This window comes from Barbatula barbatula (genome assembly GCF_947034865.1).
Source record: "Barbatula barbatula genome assembly, chromosome: 2".
NCBI classification, from domain to species: domain Eukaryota; kingdom Metazoa; phylum Chordata; class Actinopteri; order Cypriniformes; family Nemacheilidae; genus Barbatula; species Barbatula barbatula.
The window spans coordinates 7,700,908-7,716,815 of record NC_136767.1 but is presented as its reverse complement, the minus strand read 5'-3'; the positions used below and the strand labels follow the sequence as shown (position 1 = coordinate 7,716,815).

At 44.6% G+C, this 15,908-nt stretch overlaps 1 protein-coding gene across 2 annotated transcripts in view; it reads right to left on the bottom strand.

The window, feature by feature from the left end:
- The window catches only part of nol6 (nucleolar protein 6 (RNA-associated)), a 76,136-nt gene extending 72,019 nt beyond the window's left edge, over window positions 1-4,117 (bottom strand). The window contains exons 1-2 of one of the 2 annotated variants that reach the window (XM_079447910.1): window positions 3,947-4,070; window positions 3,724-3,744 (exon numbers count right to left, since the gene is read on the bottom strand). In XM_079447910.1, coding sequence (XP_079304036.1) covers window positions 3,724-3,726 — 3 coding nt within the window. In that variant the 5' untranslated portion in view covers window positions 3,727-3,744; window positions 3,947-4,070. Of the gene's footprint in view, window positions 1-3,723; window positions 3,745-3,946 lie in introns of both variants that reach the window. The other variant, XM_079447909.1, reaches the window with a different exon arrangement.
- Between the last annotated feature and the right edge of the window lie 11,791 nt (window positions 4,118-15,908).

Genomic DNA, 15,908 nt, shown 5'->3' with positions numbered 1-15,908 from the left:
AGGTTAAAGATCAGCCCAGAACTCCACGGAAGAAGCTTGTTAATGATTTCAAGACGGCTTGGGACCACAGTTAGCAAGCAAACCATTGGTAACATGCTATGCCACAATATATTGAAATCCTGATGCACCCGCAAGGTCCTCCTGCCTGGCTCTTTCTGAAGTTTGACAATGAATATTAAAATGATTTGGAAAATGGCTTTGGAGAAAGTGCTGTGGTAAAACGGGAAGAAAATGTACTTATGTACTCAAGAACACCATCCCATCAGAGAAGCACATTTGCTTTAGGGCATTTCTCTGCTCGGGAAGAGGATGACTTCACTGCATTGAGGACCTGAGGGGCAGCCCATGTACCGTTAAATATTAGTCAAGAACCTCCACTTAACTAGATCACTGTCATATTTAGAGCCCGACCGATATGGATTTTTGGGGGCCGATGCCGATGCCGATATTAACTTGAAAAGAGCCGATTTATAAGCCGATATTTTGATTTTGAAAATAAACTGGATATTAGACCCATTTCCTATAAACTGCACTTACACAACATTCAATATCAAAATATCTGCCTGTTCTAGGTATGTGGGCTGTATAAACCATTTTCCAGAAGGGATGTTAAAAAAAGCCTTAGATTACAGTCTCAATGACTAAACAATTGCACATTTAAAGTATATATTTTTCAATGATCACAAAACAGTCTGGTTTTAAACATTTAACACTTTTATTTACTTCCAGTTGAAGCTGGTTTTAACAGTGTGAACTGTAAATAAATTATAAGTTAAAGTTAAAGTAAAAGAGCTATACCAAACAAATTCAATATTCCACAAAACCATAATAAAATTAAAATAAGTTAAATGTATAGCTACATATACAATAAATAAATATAAAATAAATAAATAATACCAAAATATAATTAAAACAATGTAGAATGTTCTCAAAACGTTGTAACCTTTAGTTAACGTTCCCCTAACGTTGTAACCTTACACAACTGTCTGTGCATGAGCAGGAATTAATTATTATATATTGGCAGGAATGAATGAACAGGCAAACTTTAACTTGATTAGCGTTAGAATAACGTAACAGTTGTTTTTTCGAGGCACGCTGTACATAACTTCTAGTCATTTACTACACGCGCCCCCTGCCACAGATACGCGGTCATTATGTGGGAAACACTGCAGATATATTTAGAATAAGTTAAACGCTAACGTTATAGTTTGACCTCTTATTAACGTTCGCGTTCTTCCACTGATAAACATGGTTTTAGTTAGCTTTGTGGCTAATCTAATATAGCAATGCATTAGCGGCTGTAAGTGATGTTACAGAATATTTAGAAGTGATAATGATAGGACCGTTAGCTAGAACTACCACACCGTTTTTATATGCAGTGTATGAACTAAATCTACAATCATTTCACATGACGAACGACAAAGTTGTTTTCGCCAGCTCTACCTTAAGAGAGTCCCAGCTAGTCCCGCGATTCACCCGGGGGACCTGCCCGAGCAGCGGGCTGACCTGGGCGGACTCGGAGACCGCCAGCACCCGGCGGAAGAAGCCGAGTTTCAAGCTAGCGGCTCGCCGGGCCGGCCGATCCGGGAAAGAGGCGCCATTTCCGGATTGAAAACGGCCGACGTTTCGGTCCGTATCTCCGCGAGGGAAGGTCGCAGCGATGCGTGGCCGGGCTCGTTGGAAAGGTCTCGGCCGTCCCGTTCGAACGACGCCGCTGTTGTCAACTGGGGAGTTGCAGACCGCCCTCTGGTGGGCAAACTATGCAACACTCATAACATGAGTGAAGCATGAGACTCTTTTTCTCATGTTTTATCGGCCGTTATAAACGCCGATGCCGATTTAAATGCCATTAGCTCATATCGGCCGATAATATCGGCCGGCCGATATATCGGTCGGGCTCTAGTCATATTAAAGGGACATCCACGACCCATCTTCAAAGACCCAAAACATATTGCCAAGACAACCCAACAATGGCTTAAGGAGAAGCACATTAAATGTCCTAGCCAGTCTCTAGACCCTCGTCCTATAGAACATCTGTGGAGGCCAAAACTCCAATCAGCTGAGCGAGAGATAAGAAATCTTAAAGATTCACAGAGGAGTGTACTGAAATGTATCCCGACACATGCGCAAACCTGGTGACCAACTATCAGAAATGTCTTACCTCTGTACATACTGGAGAAAGCCTGGTATGTTTTGCTTAAGGATCAGATACTTACTTCACTGACTGAAATGCAAATCAATTAATAACCTTTATATTAGGGACGCACCAAATATTCCCAAATTCAGATTTTTCAACTCGCGCGATTCACGTCAATTGTATCGCAAGTAGGTCATCGCGTTCCAGGCCGCGATGTATGCAGAGAACCAGCGTGCAGACGGAGAAGCGCAAAGCGCAGGAGATCATAGCAAAGAAAAAAAAGACTCGTCTCTCTGCATCAGATGAGGGACATGCACCCTTGTTGTCTGATATGTTCAGTGAAATCCTGCAAGAAAGTGCCTGAAATAATACCTGTACTGTGCTGTTGAGAATATATACATTTTAAGTTAATTTAATTCAGTAATGCAAAGATGTTAATGCTATTTAATTTTATAACATTTTATTTTAATTTGAAAACTTTGAGCAATTCTAATTCTTGTTGCTAGTTTGAACTGAAAATTATGAAATTTGTATTTCTCAACTGAGATATACAGTTATCTATGTGTTCTATTGACGCGCAACACGGCAGAGAGACTTGTGTGATACAGGCTGTGTGTGCAGTCTTCTAAATTGGAGGTAGCGAGCGCTGAACAGACACATGTCATATTTTTTACGAATGCTTTCACAAACAAATCATGATTCATAAAAACATTTTTCTTTATTTATTCTAAATAAAATAAAATAAATAGTTGAAAGCACACATACACAAAAAACACCAGTCTCCTCCCTTCAAGTTAAGGGTCACGTTTTGGGAACAAAAAACTAACGTTAGGGGAACGTTTTGGTAACCAAAAAATTTTAAGCTGGGATTTTGATATTTGTGTTCAAATGCTTATAGCTTTGAAGTTATTGTATTGTGTTGACGTGAATAAAAAGTTACAATTAATGCTTTATATTATATTTGTTTTATATCTAAAGATAAATATTTGTTTTCCTTGTTCAGTTAAGCATAAAAGGCAGTGCTTAATATTCTAGTGCAGGAAAGCCTTAAAGCTGAAATAACACTGAAATTCACTGCTTGTGAAATTAGAAAAAATGCTTTATTTGCCCTTCCCTTTTTGATTGGTTTGTTGCAAATTGGGCCTGGGGCAAAGGGTAAAATGCCTGGCCATTGAACAGTCAGTATTGTCCTACCTCTTTTTGGATGCGTACGTCATGCGGTGAGGAGTTGTTGTTGAGAGGGAGATATGAGCTAATTGTTTTTGATTAAAGATCACAAGAAATAAATAATGGCGTGCACGGATAAATCATTTATAATAAGCACTGCACCACCGCGTAAACCACTTAGAATTTATTGAAGAATAGTATAAAAAAGTCTAGAAGAAAGCTTACGCCTATTGGTCTTGTCGTGCGCATTAAGTGCTGATCAGCTCAAGTAAGAGTTCGACTAGATCGGAAAAAGTCCTAAAACGGTACACAGTTTAGAAAACCAATCATATAATGTTAATAAGTCTCACAGAATAATGTTAAGTAACTCAATTATGACTAAACGTCAGATAGAACTTTCAAAGTTACCTGTACCTTACCATACCATATCGCTATTAGTACTTCATATTTAAAGATATAAGTATATAGAGAGAGAGATAGAAACAGAGAGAGAGAGAGAAACACACAGGGAGAGAGAGGAGAGAGAGAAACACAGAGAGAGAGAGAGAGAGAATAAGGTTTCTGCTTTAATGTTAAAAATAATTTGTTCATTTTAATGATACTATATGTTATACAGTTATAAAAAAAACGGCAAAAACAAACCTTGTGGTCTTGAGCTTCAGGTAATACCGACTTCTTTTTCATTTTCTTCATAGTAACAAAATAACGGTAGGATTACAGTAGGATTTACAATGAAATGCCCCTGTTCGTTAAGCTCGTTGCAAATGCTCACACGTGTAAAATTCGCTCCTTCTTCTTCCTTTGTTTTTATATGCCGGTTGGCAAACCTGCTTTCGGTGCATTTCCGCCACCTAGTGGGAAGGAGTGTGAAGACAAAGGAGGAGGTAAAATAAATCAATTACTAAACTATGTTTCTCAATAAATAAACTAATAAATAAAAATGTAATTTTCATTCAACAACAAATTATAGTATTTTGATTTGTTTGGTGCAACACATGTCAGGTTTTTACCCAATTCACGCGTGCCAAGTCAATCAGGGTATCTTAAATATGACCTTTTTTCTATATTTTGTTTAAACTGGGAAAATTAAATATAGAACATATGAAATAATGAATAACGCATGTTTTTTCAACCACGAGCTACAGTACGTTTTTACAGTACAGTTGCAAATGTCACCAACAGGAGGAGCAAAGACGCAGCAAAGCAGCAACAGTCATCAGGTCAATTTACACAAACTATTATGGTATCTAGCAGGACATGTGATCTTTAGCAAGGGAAGAGTTAACAAGCCTATTCAGAACATATTTCTGAAATGTACAGCTCTGTACATGACCGAAGTAAATATATAAATTGCGTATATAGCTGGCTGTGTGTGTGTGTGTGTGTGTGCGTGTGCGTGTACTTGTGCGTTGTGTCTGTGTCACTTTCCTCTTAGTTTTTCATGTACAGCTGCTTTGTGAAAATTGTAAACAAGTTGAGTTCCCATGTATAGATAATCTGAGTCCACATTTATACAAGAGTACGGTAATCTGTGCCTGTTAATGCGTGCGCAACTAATGCAAATAAAGGACCAGTGTTTAAATCAGACATATCGTTCTTTGAACTAACACTGTTATCCATCCTAACATTACAGCTTGAATGATTTTTGTATACATATATACATGCAGCACCTGTATATTTAGTCCTCAGATCAGGCTGTACTTGTGATGTGTTAGAACAATGTCGGGAGTTGGCTCCCGTTCACAGTAGGCCTACCGACCGCTACGAAAATTGTATCTAAGGGTCCCGAGTCATATTAGACTCAAATAGAGTATTCAGAGTTTTGAATAGCCTAACCTTTCTTAGTGAACACATTTGCGCCTCTTTGCGGTGTCTTTGCTGCCCTGTTTGTGACATTTGCAACTGTTTGCAAAAAAGTAGCCTACTGTAGCAAATGCATGTAGAAATACAGGCATTATTAATTATTCATATGCTGATTATTAAAGTTTAAACTATATATATATATATATATATATATATATGTGACAAAAATATAACATTTCAACTTTTTGTAAAACCGTTTTTCATTTTTTTTTATTTAAAAACGGATATGGAATGATCGGAAGATACCTTGATTCCTCTTTCACTTTGTTTGTTATTAAGTATTTGTGTGATAAAGTCCAAACTTTTTTCCAGGGGATATAATTTACAATTACATTACATTAAGAAATTAGATATGGCAAAGAAACCAAGTCTTGCTGAAATAAACCTCGGATTCTCTTATTTTTAGCTTTATTGGAAGAAAAGCAAATGTTTTATATAGGTTCAAAGAGTGACAAGATAATGATTTAAAAGAAAAACCTTTAAAAAGCATAAGAACTGCTTTGGGAATTGCATCAGCCACAGTTGCAAACTCTTTACAGGTGACAGGAATTCCATGCTTGGCTAAGAATTCTGAATAATTACATATTGAACCGTTGCGATTAAAAATGTTGTAATAGTTTAGTTTGTAATAGTAATAGTAATAGTTTAATAAATATAAATTAAACTAGAACTGAAAAGAATCTGAACAAATATCTCAATAACATTTAAAACCACAAAGACAAAAACCCTCAACAATAAACATAATAAATGCTAAAAATCTAATAACAATACAAATCTGTCATGGGGTAATGAAAATGTAGTAACAAAAACAGGATTATTCTTGAATTATAAACAAAGAAGTCAACACGAACAGACAGGACTATTGCAAAAAGCATGTCCATGTACATTGGAAGTTATTAACCCTGCTTCTTTAGATCAACTATCCAGCAGATTTCAACTCTGCTCTAACACAGCTGCTGCAGTTCAGCAGATTGTAGCTCCAACCATAATCACACACAGCTCAAATCTGCAGAACAGTGCCATTCCAGGGCCAACCTATAGCCTATCCCTGTTTTAAATTTACCTCATAATCTTTTCTGTTGGAATACCTAGGCTTTATAGCAAGTTGCACAATGCCAGTCACCTTTACCAAAAATGGCACCTGAAGGTATTTTTAGACAGGTTGGATGGTACCAGCCGTGGCACACTGAACCATGATTTATTTGTGGTGTGCAGTAACTCAGGCACACAATATCCGACCAGCCTTACACTTCACGTGTTTGACAAGAGTCCTGGCCTGAACACATATCCATGTCAGTGTTCACTAATAGACATTCAGTTGGCAATAGGAAATATGGCACGGAAAAATCTATGATGTAGCTCCTAATATGCACGTTGCTCAATACACCAAATACCATGTTTACTAAACTGTTACCACAAGTAACATGGTTAATTCGTAAGACTATAGATAATAGACAAACTACTTAACTGCATAAACCGTTTTATTTGCAGGACAAAGGTCTATAAAAGGCACTCAAATAATACACATAAGATACAGATGGAGTCATTGTTTTCACAATATAACGTTACAGCAATCAATGCAAATTTTCTGAGAAAAGGGCATAATTGCGACAAAAACGAGATATTCTAAACGCAAAACAAGAAACATTTTATTGAAAAAAGACGCGGATCATCTACATTTAAATGAAGCTTTACAAGCGGCGTAACCTAAACGGCAGCTGGCTTGACCATGTATTTTCAAAACCCAGCTGGCTTGACCGCAGTGGAAAGCGCGGTGTCGCAAAATGTTTCACAATGGACCGACGCTGTCGGAGAACACACACTCTAACAGCGTTAGCAGGACCGCCGTAGCGGAAAACCCAGATAGTCAGGAAGCAATGACAAGAGGTTCGAGCTCTCGACCAGTACACACCAGAATAGGGAAAACAATTAGAGTCTTGAAACAACCCCTATCGGAGAGTCAGTAATGACGGAGCTACCGTCAATAGTCCCGGGACCAAAAAAAAAGTGATTGTCGAGTGGACACTGGAGTCAGACGGGACAAACAAGGTGACCTAAATGATTACTTAGATCAAAACTAGAACAAAACTGGATAAGTAATCCTTCGGGCAACACAAGACTAGACTGCGGTCTACACATTAAAGGTCGGACAAACGACAAAGGACAAAGGAAAACACACAGTATATAAAGGGAATGAAACTAATAGGGAAAAGGGAGGCCAGTCGTGTGCAAAGAAAAAGGGAGAGGGGAGACCAGGTGAGGGGAGTTAACCAAATTAAACACTAATGAGGAAACGAGCGGAAGCGGGAAAATCAAGCTGTCAAAACAGCGCCACGTGCCCAACACAACAAAGACAGAGGACAACACAGACAACATAGGAAGTGCTAGACCCGAGATCAGACAGACACATTTATTTTAGAATCAATAATGATTTAATAAATGAATTACTTAATGCATGGGTAGATAAGTACATTAATAAATCAGTATTTTACTTACATGACAACATCTGTTTTGCATACTTGGTAACTCAAAACGTCATGATTCTGCTGCATCATGTCATGTTTCTCTTAGTATAGTGGCAGGATCATGACAGAACCTCATGTTTAATGTGGAGAGAGACAATTATTGTTGTTATTGCCTTCCATACGCTTTCTCCGGTCTCGTCTCTGTTCCCATCCTCTCGTTATTGATTAATGCCCTACACCTGTTTCCCTCTTGATTTGCGCCCTTATTTAATTCCCCTGTGTCTTCTGTCTTGTGCTGGTTCTTTGTGGTTTGTGTGGTGAGTTCCTGTGTCTTGTTAGTCTAGTTTAGTGTAGTTTTGATGTTTATGTCAAAGAGTTAATTTAAGTTTTGGTTCAGTGTAGTTAGTCCTAGTCATGTTATTGTATCCATGTTTTGTTATGTTACACCCTCGTGGGTGTTTTATTATTTATTAAATATGTTAACCCCTTGTTACTCGCTGTCTGCACCTGGGTCCTCTGTCCTTGTCTCACCACACAAGAATCATGACAGAATGAACCAGCCAAAATCGGCCCCAGCAGTCAGAGGGGATCAATGTGGCAGCGGTCGAAGCCGCCGGGTTCCCCTCCAGGGTTAGAGGCTGCCGGACTCCCTTCCAGGGTCGAGAACGCCGGACTCCCTTCCAGGGTTGAGACTGCCGGATACCCGCTCAGGGCCGAGGCCGCCGGACTGTCTTCCAGGGTCGAAGCCGACAGAATCCTATGACTGCCAAAGATCCCCAGTCGGGCATTCCATGTCGGTGCAGCCGGGCATTTCCGCCCGGTGGAGCTGGGCATTACCGCCCGGCTGCGCAGGGCATTTCCGCCCGGCTGCCCAGGGCATTGCCGCCCCTTGCATGGGGCCATTCCAGCCCGGTGAATGCGGCTATTCCAGCCCAGTGCATCCTGTTCGTGTCTGCCGGCTATCCTGTTCATGTCTGCCGGCTATCCTGTTCTTGTCTGCCGGCTATCCTGTTCGTGTCTGCCGGCTATCCTGTTCGTGTCTGCCGGCTATCCTGTTCGTGTCTGCCGGCTATCCTGTTCGTGTCTGCCGGAGCTGCCAGTCCGTGTCTGCCGGAGCTGCCAGTCCGTGTCTGCCGGAGCTGCCAGTCCGTGTTTGCCGGAGCTACCCAGTCCGTGTCTGCCCATATTTGGGCTTCCCTTTGGACTCTTGTGTGCCCCTTCCCTTGGACTCTTGTGCTTGCCCGTTTTGATTTATTGTTTTATCATGTTGTTTTGGTTTTGCCTATGTCATTGTCTGTCTTGTCTTGTTTGTGCCTTGAGGAGCATCAGGTTGCTGCTCCTTTAGGAGAGGCTTCTGTCATGATTCTGCTTCATCATGTCATGTTTCTCTTGGTTTTTTATTGGCAGAATCATGACAGAATCTCATGTTTAATGAGGAGAGAGGCAATTATTGTTATGGTCTTACATACACTCTCTCTGGTCTTGTCTCTGTTCCCATCATCTCGTTACCTCTTTATTGATTAATGCCCTACACCTGTTCCCCTCTTGATTTGGTCCCTTATTTAATGCCCTTGTGCTGGTTCATTGTGGTTGTGTGGTGAGTTCTTGTCAGTCTAGTTTAGTGTAGTTAATGTTTAAAGTTTATTTTAGTCTTGTTTAAGTGTAGTTAGTCTTAGTCCTGTTATGTATCCATGTTTTGTCACCCCCACGTGGGTTTATGTTTTATTATTTATTAAATATGTTACCCGCTGTCTGCACCTGGGTCCTCTCTCCGTGTCTCACCCCACGTTCATGACATTAACATAATATTTAGCCTATTAATGTGGCTGTGGATATGGAAATTTTTCCTGTTTGTTAACCAGTGAAATTTATGAAGTAAGTATACTTTCATACGGTTATAATTCATCTGTAGCTGTAACAACCCATTAGGGTGTGGCCTGTGTCGCGAATCAAAGTACGTCACTCGGTTGTGTGTGAAACGAAGCTTCGCACGTCATTGGTCACAGGATTTTGATAGAACGAATCAAACATTGATACCAAGCTTTACTGGAAATTGCTTAATTTCTTTACACAAGCAACAGAGCTTTGATGTCAGAGCTAACATCATTACTAAATAGCTTTAATGTTACTTATCCAGACGTTGCTTCCAGGTTTGTGGTAGTAAATATCCCTAATCTGCACTCTTTATATTTAATTTTCCCAGCAAGTTGCACTACACACAGGTGCTGGGCATATAATTAGAATATCATCAAAAAGTTGATTTATTTCACAAATAAAAAAAGTGAAACTTGTTTATTATATTCATTCATTACACATGACTGATATATTTCAAATGTTTATTTCATTTCATTTTGATGAACTAAGGAAAATCCCAAATTCAGTATCTCAGAAAATTTGAATATTACTTAAGACCAACACAAAGAAAGGATTTTTTAGAAATCTTGGCCAACTGAAAAGTATGAACATGAAAAGTATGAGCATGTACAGCACTCTATACTTAGTTGGGGCTCCTTTTGCCTGAATTACTGCAGCAATGCGGCGTGGCATGGAGTCGATCAGTCTGTGGCACTGCTCAGGTGTTATGAGAGCAGGTTGCTCTGATAGTGGCCTTCAGCTCTTCTGCATTGTTGGGTCTGGCATATCGCATTTTCCAATTCACAATACCCCATAGATTTTCTATTGGGTTAAGGTCAGGCGAGTTTGCTGGCCAATTAAGAACAGGGATACCATGGTCCTTAAACCAGGTACTGGTTGCTTTGGCATTGTGTGCAGGTGCAAAGTCCTGTTGGAAAATGAAATCTGCATCTCCATAAAGTTGGTCAGCAGCAGGAAGCATTAAGTGCTCTAAAACCTCCTGGTATACGGCTGTGTTGACCTTGGACCTCAGAAAACACAGTTGACCAAAACTAGCAGATGACATGGCACCCCAAACCATCACTGACTGTGGAAACTTTACACTGGATGTCAAGCAACATGGATTGTGTGCCTCTCCTCTCTTCCTCCAGACTCTGGGACCCTGATTTCCAAAGGAAATACAAAATTTACTTTCATCAGAGAACATAACTTTTGACCACTCAGCAGCAGTCCAGTCCTTTTTGTCTTTAGCCCAGGCGAGACGCTTCTGACGCTGTCTGTTGTTCAAGAGTGGCTTGACACATAGAATGCGACAGCTGAAACCCATGTCTTGCATACGTCTGTGTGTAGTGGTTCTTGAAGCACTGACTCCAGCTGCAGTCTCCCCCACATTTATGAATGGGTTTTGTTTCACAATCCTCTCCAGGGTGCGGTTATCCCTATTGCTCGTACACTTTTTTCTACCACATCTTTTCCTTCCCTTCGCCTCTCTATTAATGTGCTTGGACACAGAGCTCTGTGAATAACCAGCCTCTTTTGCAATGATCTTTTGTGTCTTGCCCTCCTTGCGCAAGGTGTCAATGGTCGTCTTTTGGACAACTGTCAAGTAGAAACCAACGGACTCACCCACTCGCTTTAAACCCATCAGGACTCTGAAACCTTCTTCATCGCACACCAGAACTTGCCTCAGCACACCAAAAAGCCAATGCAAGTATCTGATCTATTTCTAAATAGCTGCGCTTAAGCTTTGCCCCTTTTAAATAAGGAGATAGTTAGTTAGTTGGTTTGTTTCCCCTTTTACGTAGTCAATAAACCCCATTTAACTTTCCCCATTTTAACGTGACTTAAACTGCTTGATTTCGTTACGAAGACTGAAGTGGTACTGTACTACAGTAAGAGTATTGTTTTTCAAGGCCAGAAAGGTAATATTTCTTAGAGTTAATATATGATCTGCTGATCACCCGCTGGATGAGTGTATTTAGTTGTTGCTATTATTGATTCAGCTGCAGCAGGTAAAGTGTAAAAGATAGGTATGGTTTCCACGAGATACACTACAGGCGATTAACACGGCTTGCCCAAGAAAATAACACTAACGATCTGACACAGGAGAGAAGGTGGCTCTACAAATATCTGCCAGAGAGGCGCCCTGAGCCAGTGCCCATGAGGAGGACACACCCCGAGTGGAGTGTGCCCTTACTGCCAGTGGGCACAGGCAGTCCTGTGATCGGTATGCTGTTGTAACGGCGTCCACGATCCAGTGCGCCAACCTCTGTTTGGAGACAGCTCTCCCCTTACGCTGACCTCCGAAACAGATAAAGAGCTGCTCAGAGCTCTGAACGCGCATACCGGACACAACATCTTCATTGAGAGGTGAGGAAGAGCGGCCTCCTAGGGGCTCGAAGGGGGGCCTCGGAAGGCCCGCCAGGACCACATTGAGGTCCCAAGAGGTTAAAGGAGCGCGGACGGGCCGGATTCAGCCTTCTCACGCCCCTCAGGAACTTAATGACCAGGTAATGCTGCCCCAGGGGCTTGCCAGCAACTGGTTCGTGATGAGCGGCAATTGCGGCAACATACACTTTCAGTGTGGACGGGGAGAGTTTCCTCTCCAGCCTCTCCTGTAGGAAGGACAGAACGTACCCGATCGAGCATTTCCGTGGGTCTTCTCCGCGAGAAGAACACCAGGACGAGAAGAGGTGCCACTTAAAGGTGTAAAGCCGCCTCGTGGCCGGGGCCCTTGCCTGTGTAATGGTCTCTACCACCGCAGGGGGGAGACCACTCAGGGTCTCCTCGTCCCATCCAGAAGTACCAAAGCGGGCAATGGTTGGTGTCCAGGGAGGCAAACAGGTCCACCTGCGCTTGCCCGAACCGCACCCAATGAGCTGAACTGCGCAGGGGTGGAGTCGCCACTCTCCCCGAGGCGTCGACTGACGAGAGAGCGCATCGGCTGTCTGGTTCAGGTCGCGCGCGATGTGTTTGGCAGGGGCCCGTCCACCGACCCGATACTGCGTGTCCGTTGCTCACCGCACCCTAACCCTGCGAGGAAGCGTCTGTCGACACCATGACTCGCCTCGAGACCTGCCCGAGAGGGACTCCGGCCCGTAAAAAAAGGTAATTGAAGACCCTCTGGGTTAGGATGCGTCGGCAGAGAGGCGTGATGATGATACGCCTGCTGCCTGTGTGCCACGCTCTCCATGGAACTCGTCTCTGTAGCCAGTGCTGGAGCGGTCTCATGTACATCAACCCCCCGCCGAGGATGCCATGTTCCCCAGGAGCCTCAGAAATAATTTCTGGTTGCTGTCTGAGAAGGCTCTGAGACTGACTGTGCGCGCTCTAGGGTGAGTCGTGCCGTCATGGAGACAGAGTCGAGTTCCATACCGAGAAAAAAGGGAGCTCTGCGCCGGGGAGAGCTGGATCTTCTCTCGGTTGACCCATAATCCCAATCGCAACAGATCTCGCAAGTGTGCCAAGATAAGCCAGGCGTCGAGATAGTTGAGTACCCACACACCGCCCTCCCTGAGGGGAGCAAGGGCGGCTTCCACGACCTTCGTAAAGGCCCGTGGAGACATGGACAGACCGAATGGGAGGAATGGCCGATGACGAGGGAGAATCGAGACATGAAAGTACGCGTCCTTCAGGTCTATGGCTACGAACCAATCCTGACGTCTGCCAGACGTCAAGATGCGCCTCTGTGTGAGCATCCTGAACGGCAGCTTCTGCAGGTGCTTGTTCAGGGTAAGCAGATCGAGAATAGGGCACAAACCCTCCGCCTTTCTTGGGGACGATGAAGTAGGGGCTGTAAAACCCGCTGGAAACCTGGGCGGAGGCCTGGCGAATTGGATCGCATAGCCGAGACGGATCGTATTCTGTATCCAACGTGACGGCTGGGAAAGTACTACTCAAGCACCTAAAGACCGAAGCAGGGGGACTAGAGGTACGATCTGCTTCATCGCCCCCACAGGGGGTGTTTCGACGGCCAACAGTGCCGGTCCCCCGCCAGGGGGTGACCCCCACGGGAAGGGACCAGCTCCGCTGTGTTTCCTGCCTGGCGATGGCGCAGCTCAACGCACCGTCAAGGTGAGAGTGCTGAGGGCTGGCTATGTTTACACTCGGCACTGCGCTTCACTGTGACGCACTGACGAGTCGCCGAACACCGTCCGCAGAGGGTGAGAGCGGCTGTCAGAAAGACCCAGGGGGAACGAAAGCTCTTGTGAACATGTGGGCACCAGGCCCCCGAAGGGGCCAAGCAGATGTTTCGACGGGGCAGGAACCATCCCAGTCCGACCCGGCAGCGATGGAATGGCTGGGGTCGGGCCCAATCTTGTTGTCCTTGGGTTCACCTCATCAGGAGCGCTTGTGCTTCCGCGGCGGCTGCTGATGAGACGGCGGACCTTTCCTTGACGTCTTCCTCTGGGAGGCCGCCTGAGGAGGGGGCGCCGGAACCGGGGACGACGACAAAGGCGGCCGGGGCTGTTTAGGAGCAGACCCCGAACGGGAACTCGAGAGCCGGATGGCGGCCGGCCTGCGGCGGGGCTCACCAAACAGCCCACCCTGCGAGATGGGAGCATCGAGAAAAGGGACCTTCTCGGCGTCCCGCATCTGGGCAAGGTTGAGCCAGAGGTGCCACTCCTCGACCAAAATCGTGGACATCGTCCAACCGAGGGCCTCGCCACCACCTTAGTCACAATGAATGCAGCACGCTATCTCCCTTTTATACCCGGATATCCGGGGGCGGAGTCCGGCAAGCAAATTTAATTCGCCAATTTCATTGGCCTTTTCAAAATAGTCAGAAGATGATAGGTTCTCAAGTCAAACCCCATCTGTCGGTTCGACACAACGGGAAAAGGGAACTGGAGCCAACCCAGGTGAAAGGAGTGAAACAATAATGAGGTAAATAATGTAGACACACAAGGGTGGGGCGATCACGGAGACACCGTGCACATGGTGAGCTGTCCACCTGCACCATGTGCTCGACAAGAAACAAAACAGGTGCTCAGGCCAGAGACCCCACAGGACCTCCCCCAGTGGTGCCACCGGGGCGTCCAAGGAGTGGGCTCACCTCGTCGATGGAAGTCCGAGGTCAAAGACGGGTCCAGAATGTCCTGGGAAGGAACCCAACATCTCTCCTATGTGCCATAGCCCTCCCAGTTCACGAGGTACTGAACTTCCCTGCCCCGATGATGAACATCCAGCAAATTCCTCACGTGTAGGTGGGGGAGCCATCCACTAGACATGGGTAAGGGGGGACGGGGCGGCTGCTGGCAGGGTGAAGAGGAGAGGAAAACACTAGTTTAACCCTGGACACATGAAAAACAGGGTGGACCCAACCAAGGAAGTCTGAGCCTGACGGCCACCGGATCAACCACCTTTGTGATGCGGTATGGGCCAATAAACTTGGGCGCCAGATTGTGAGAATCTCCTGATCTGTCTACAAAACTCTTTCCAGAACTGGGTGGAGAACTGAGGGCCCCTATCCGAAACCACGTTGACCGGCAAACTATGGAGACGGAAAACACCAGAAGTGCTGACGGCTGACGGCCAGCGTTTCCCGAATTCCTGGATGGACCAACCTGGAAGAGTGACCCCACCGGAGGACATCAGGCTTGACGTTCTTGGAACCGACACTCCAGCCGGCATTTAAGCCAGCAGTTCCGCCGTACACCCCTGGACCATTGCCACCCCAACCAGGGGCCCCCCAAGCTTTCCCCAGCCTTGCCTAGGCCTTCCCGTCCTGCCCCACCACCCCTTCCCGCTCGTCAAAGCGAGTCCCAGTTCCTCCTAAGCCACCTCCCTTAGTCCTGCCCACACCCAGTGTCCCTAGTTTTGGACAACCCATTCCCCCTACTCCCCTCCCAACTATGTTCCCCCTCTTTTATTGTATTGCTTGTCTCTCTTGTCTGTCTTTGTTCCTGTCTGTCTTGCCCTGCTAGTTTTTTCCTTGCGTCTCTTGGGGCGGGGGTACTGTCATGATCCTTTCCCTCTTGTCCAGAGTTTCCTTGTTTTGTGGACAGGGTCATGACAGTAACACGACATGTGTGTGAATGTGGCTGTTTGTTATGACTTTGTGCCAAGTGTCCTCCTGTCTCGTCTCTTGGCCCCGCCCCCTTGTTAGCGTCCCATTAGTGTTTCATTCCCCTCACCTGGCCCTTATCTCTTCCCGTTAGTTTTTCTTTTGTGTTAATTCCTGCCACCTGCTCTTAATTATTGTTCCTAGGTATGAAGTGTAAAAGACGCAAAATGTGAATTGGGCCTAATGCTGCGCTCTCGCTCCGCTTCGCTCACATGGTCTCCTGTCAGAGCGATTTGCTTTATAAACATGCATTGAATGGGGAAAAATTTTTACCTTAAATCATGTACATCTTAAACAAACAATAAAATTAGTTTTAGTTGTGTCATATGAACCCTTTGAGTGGTTTGACTAATAA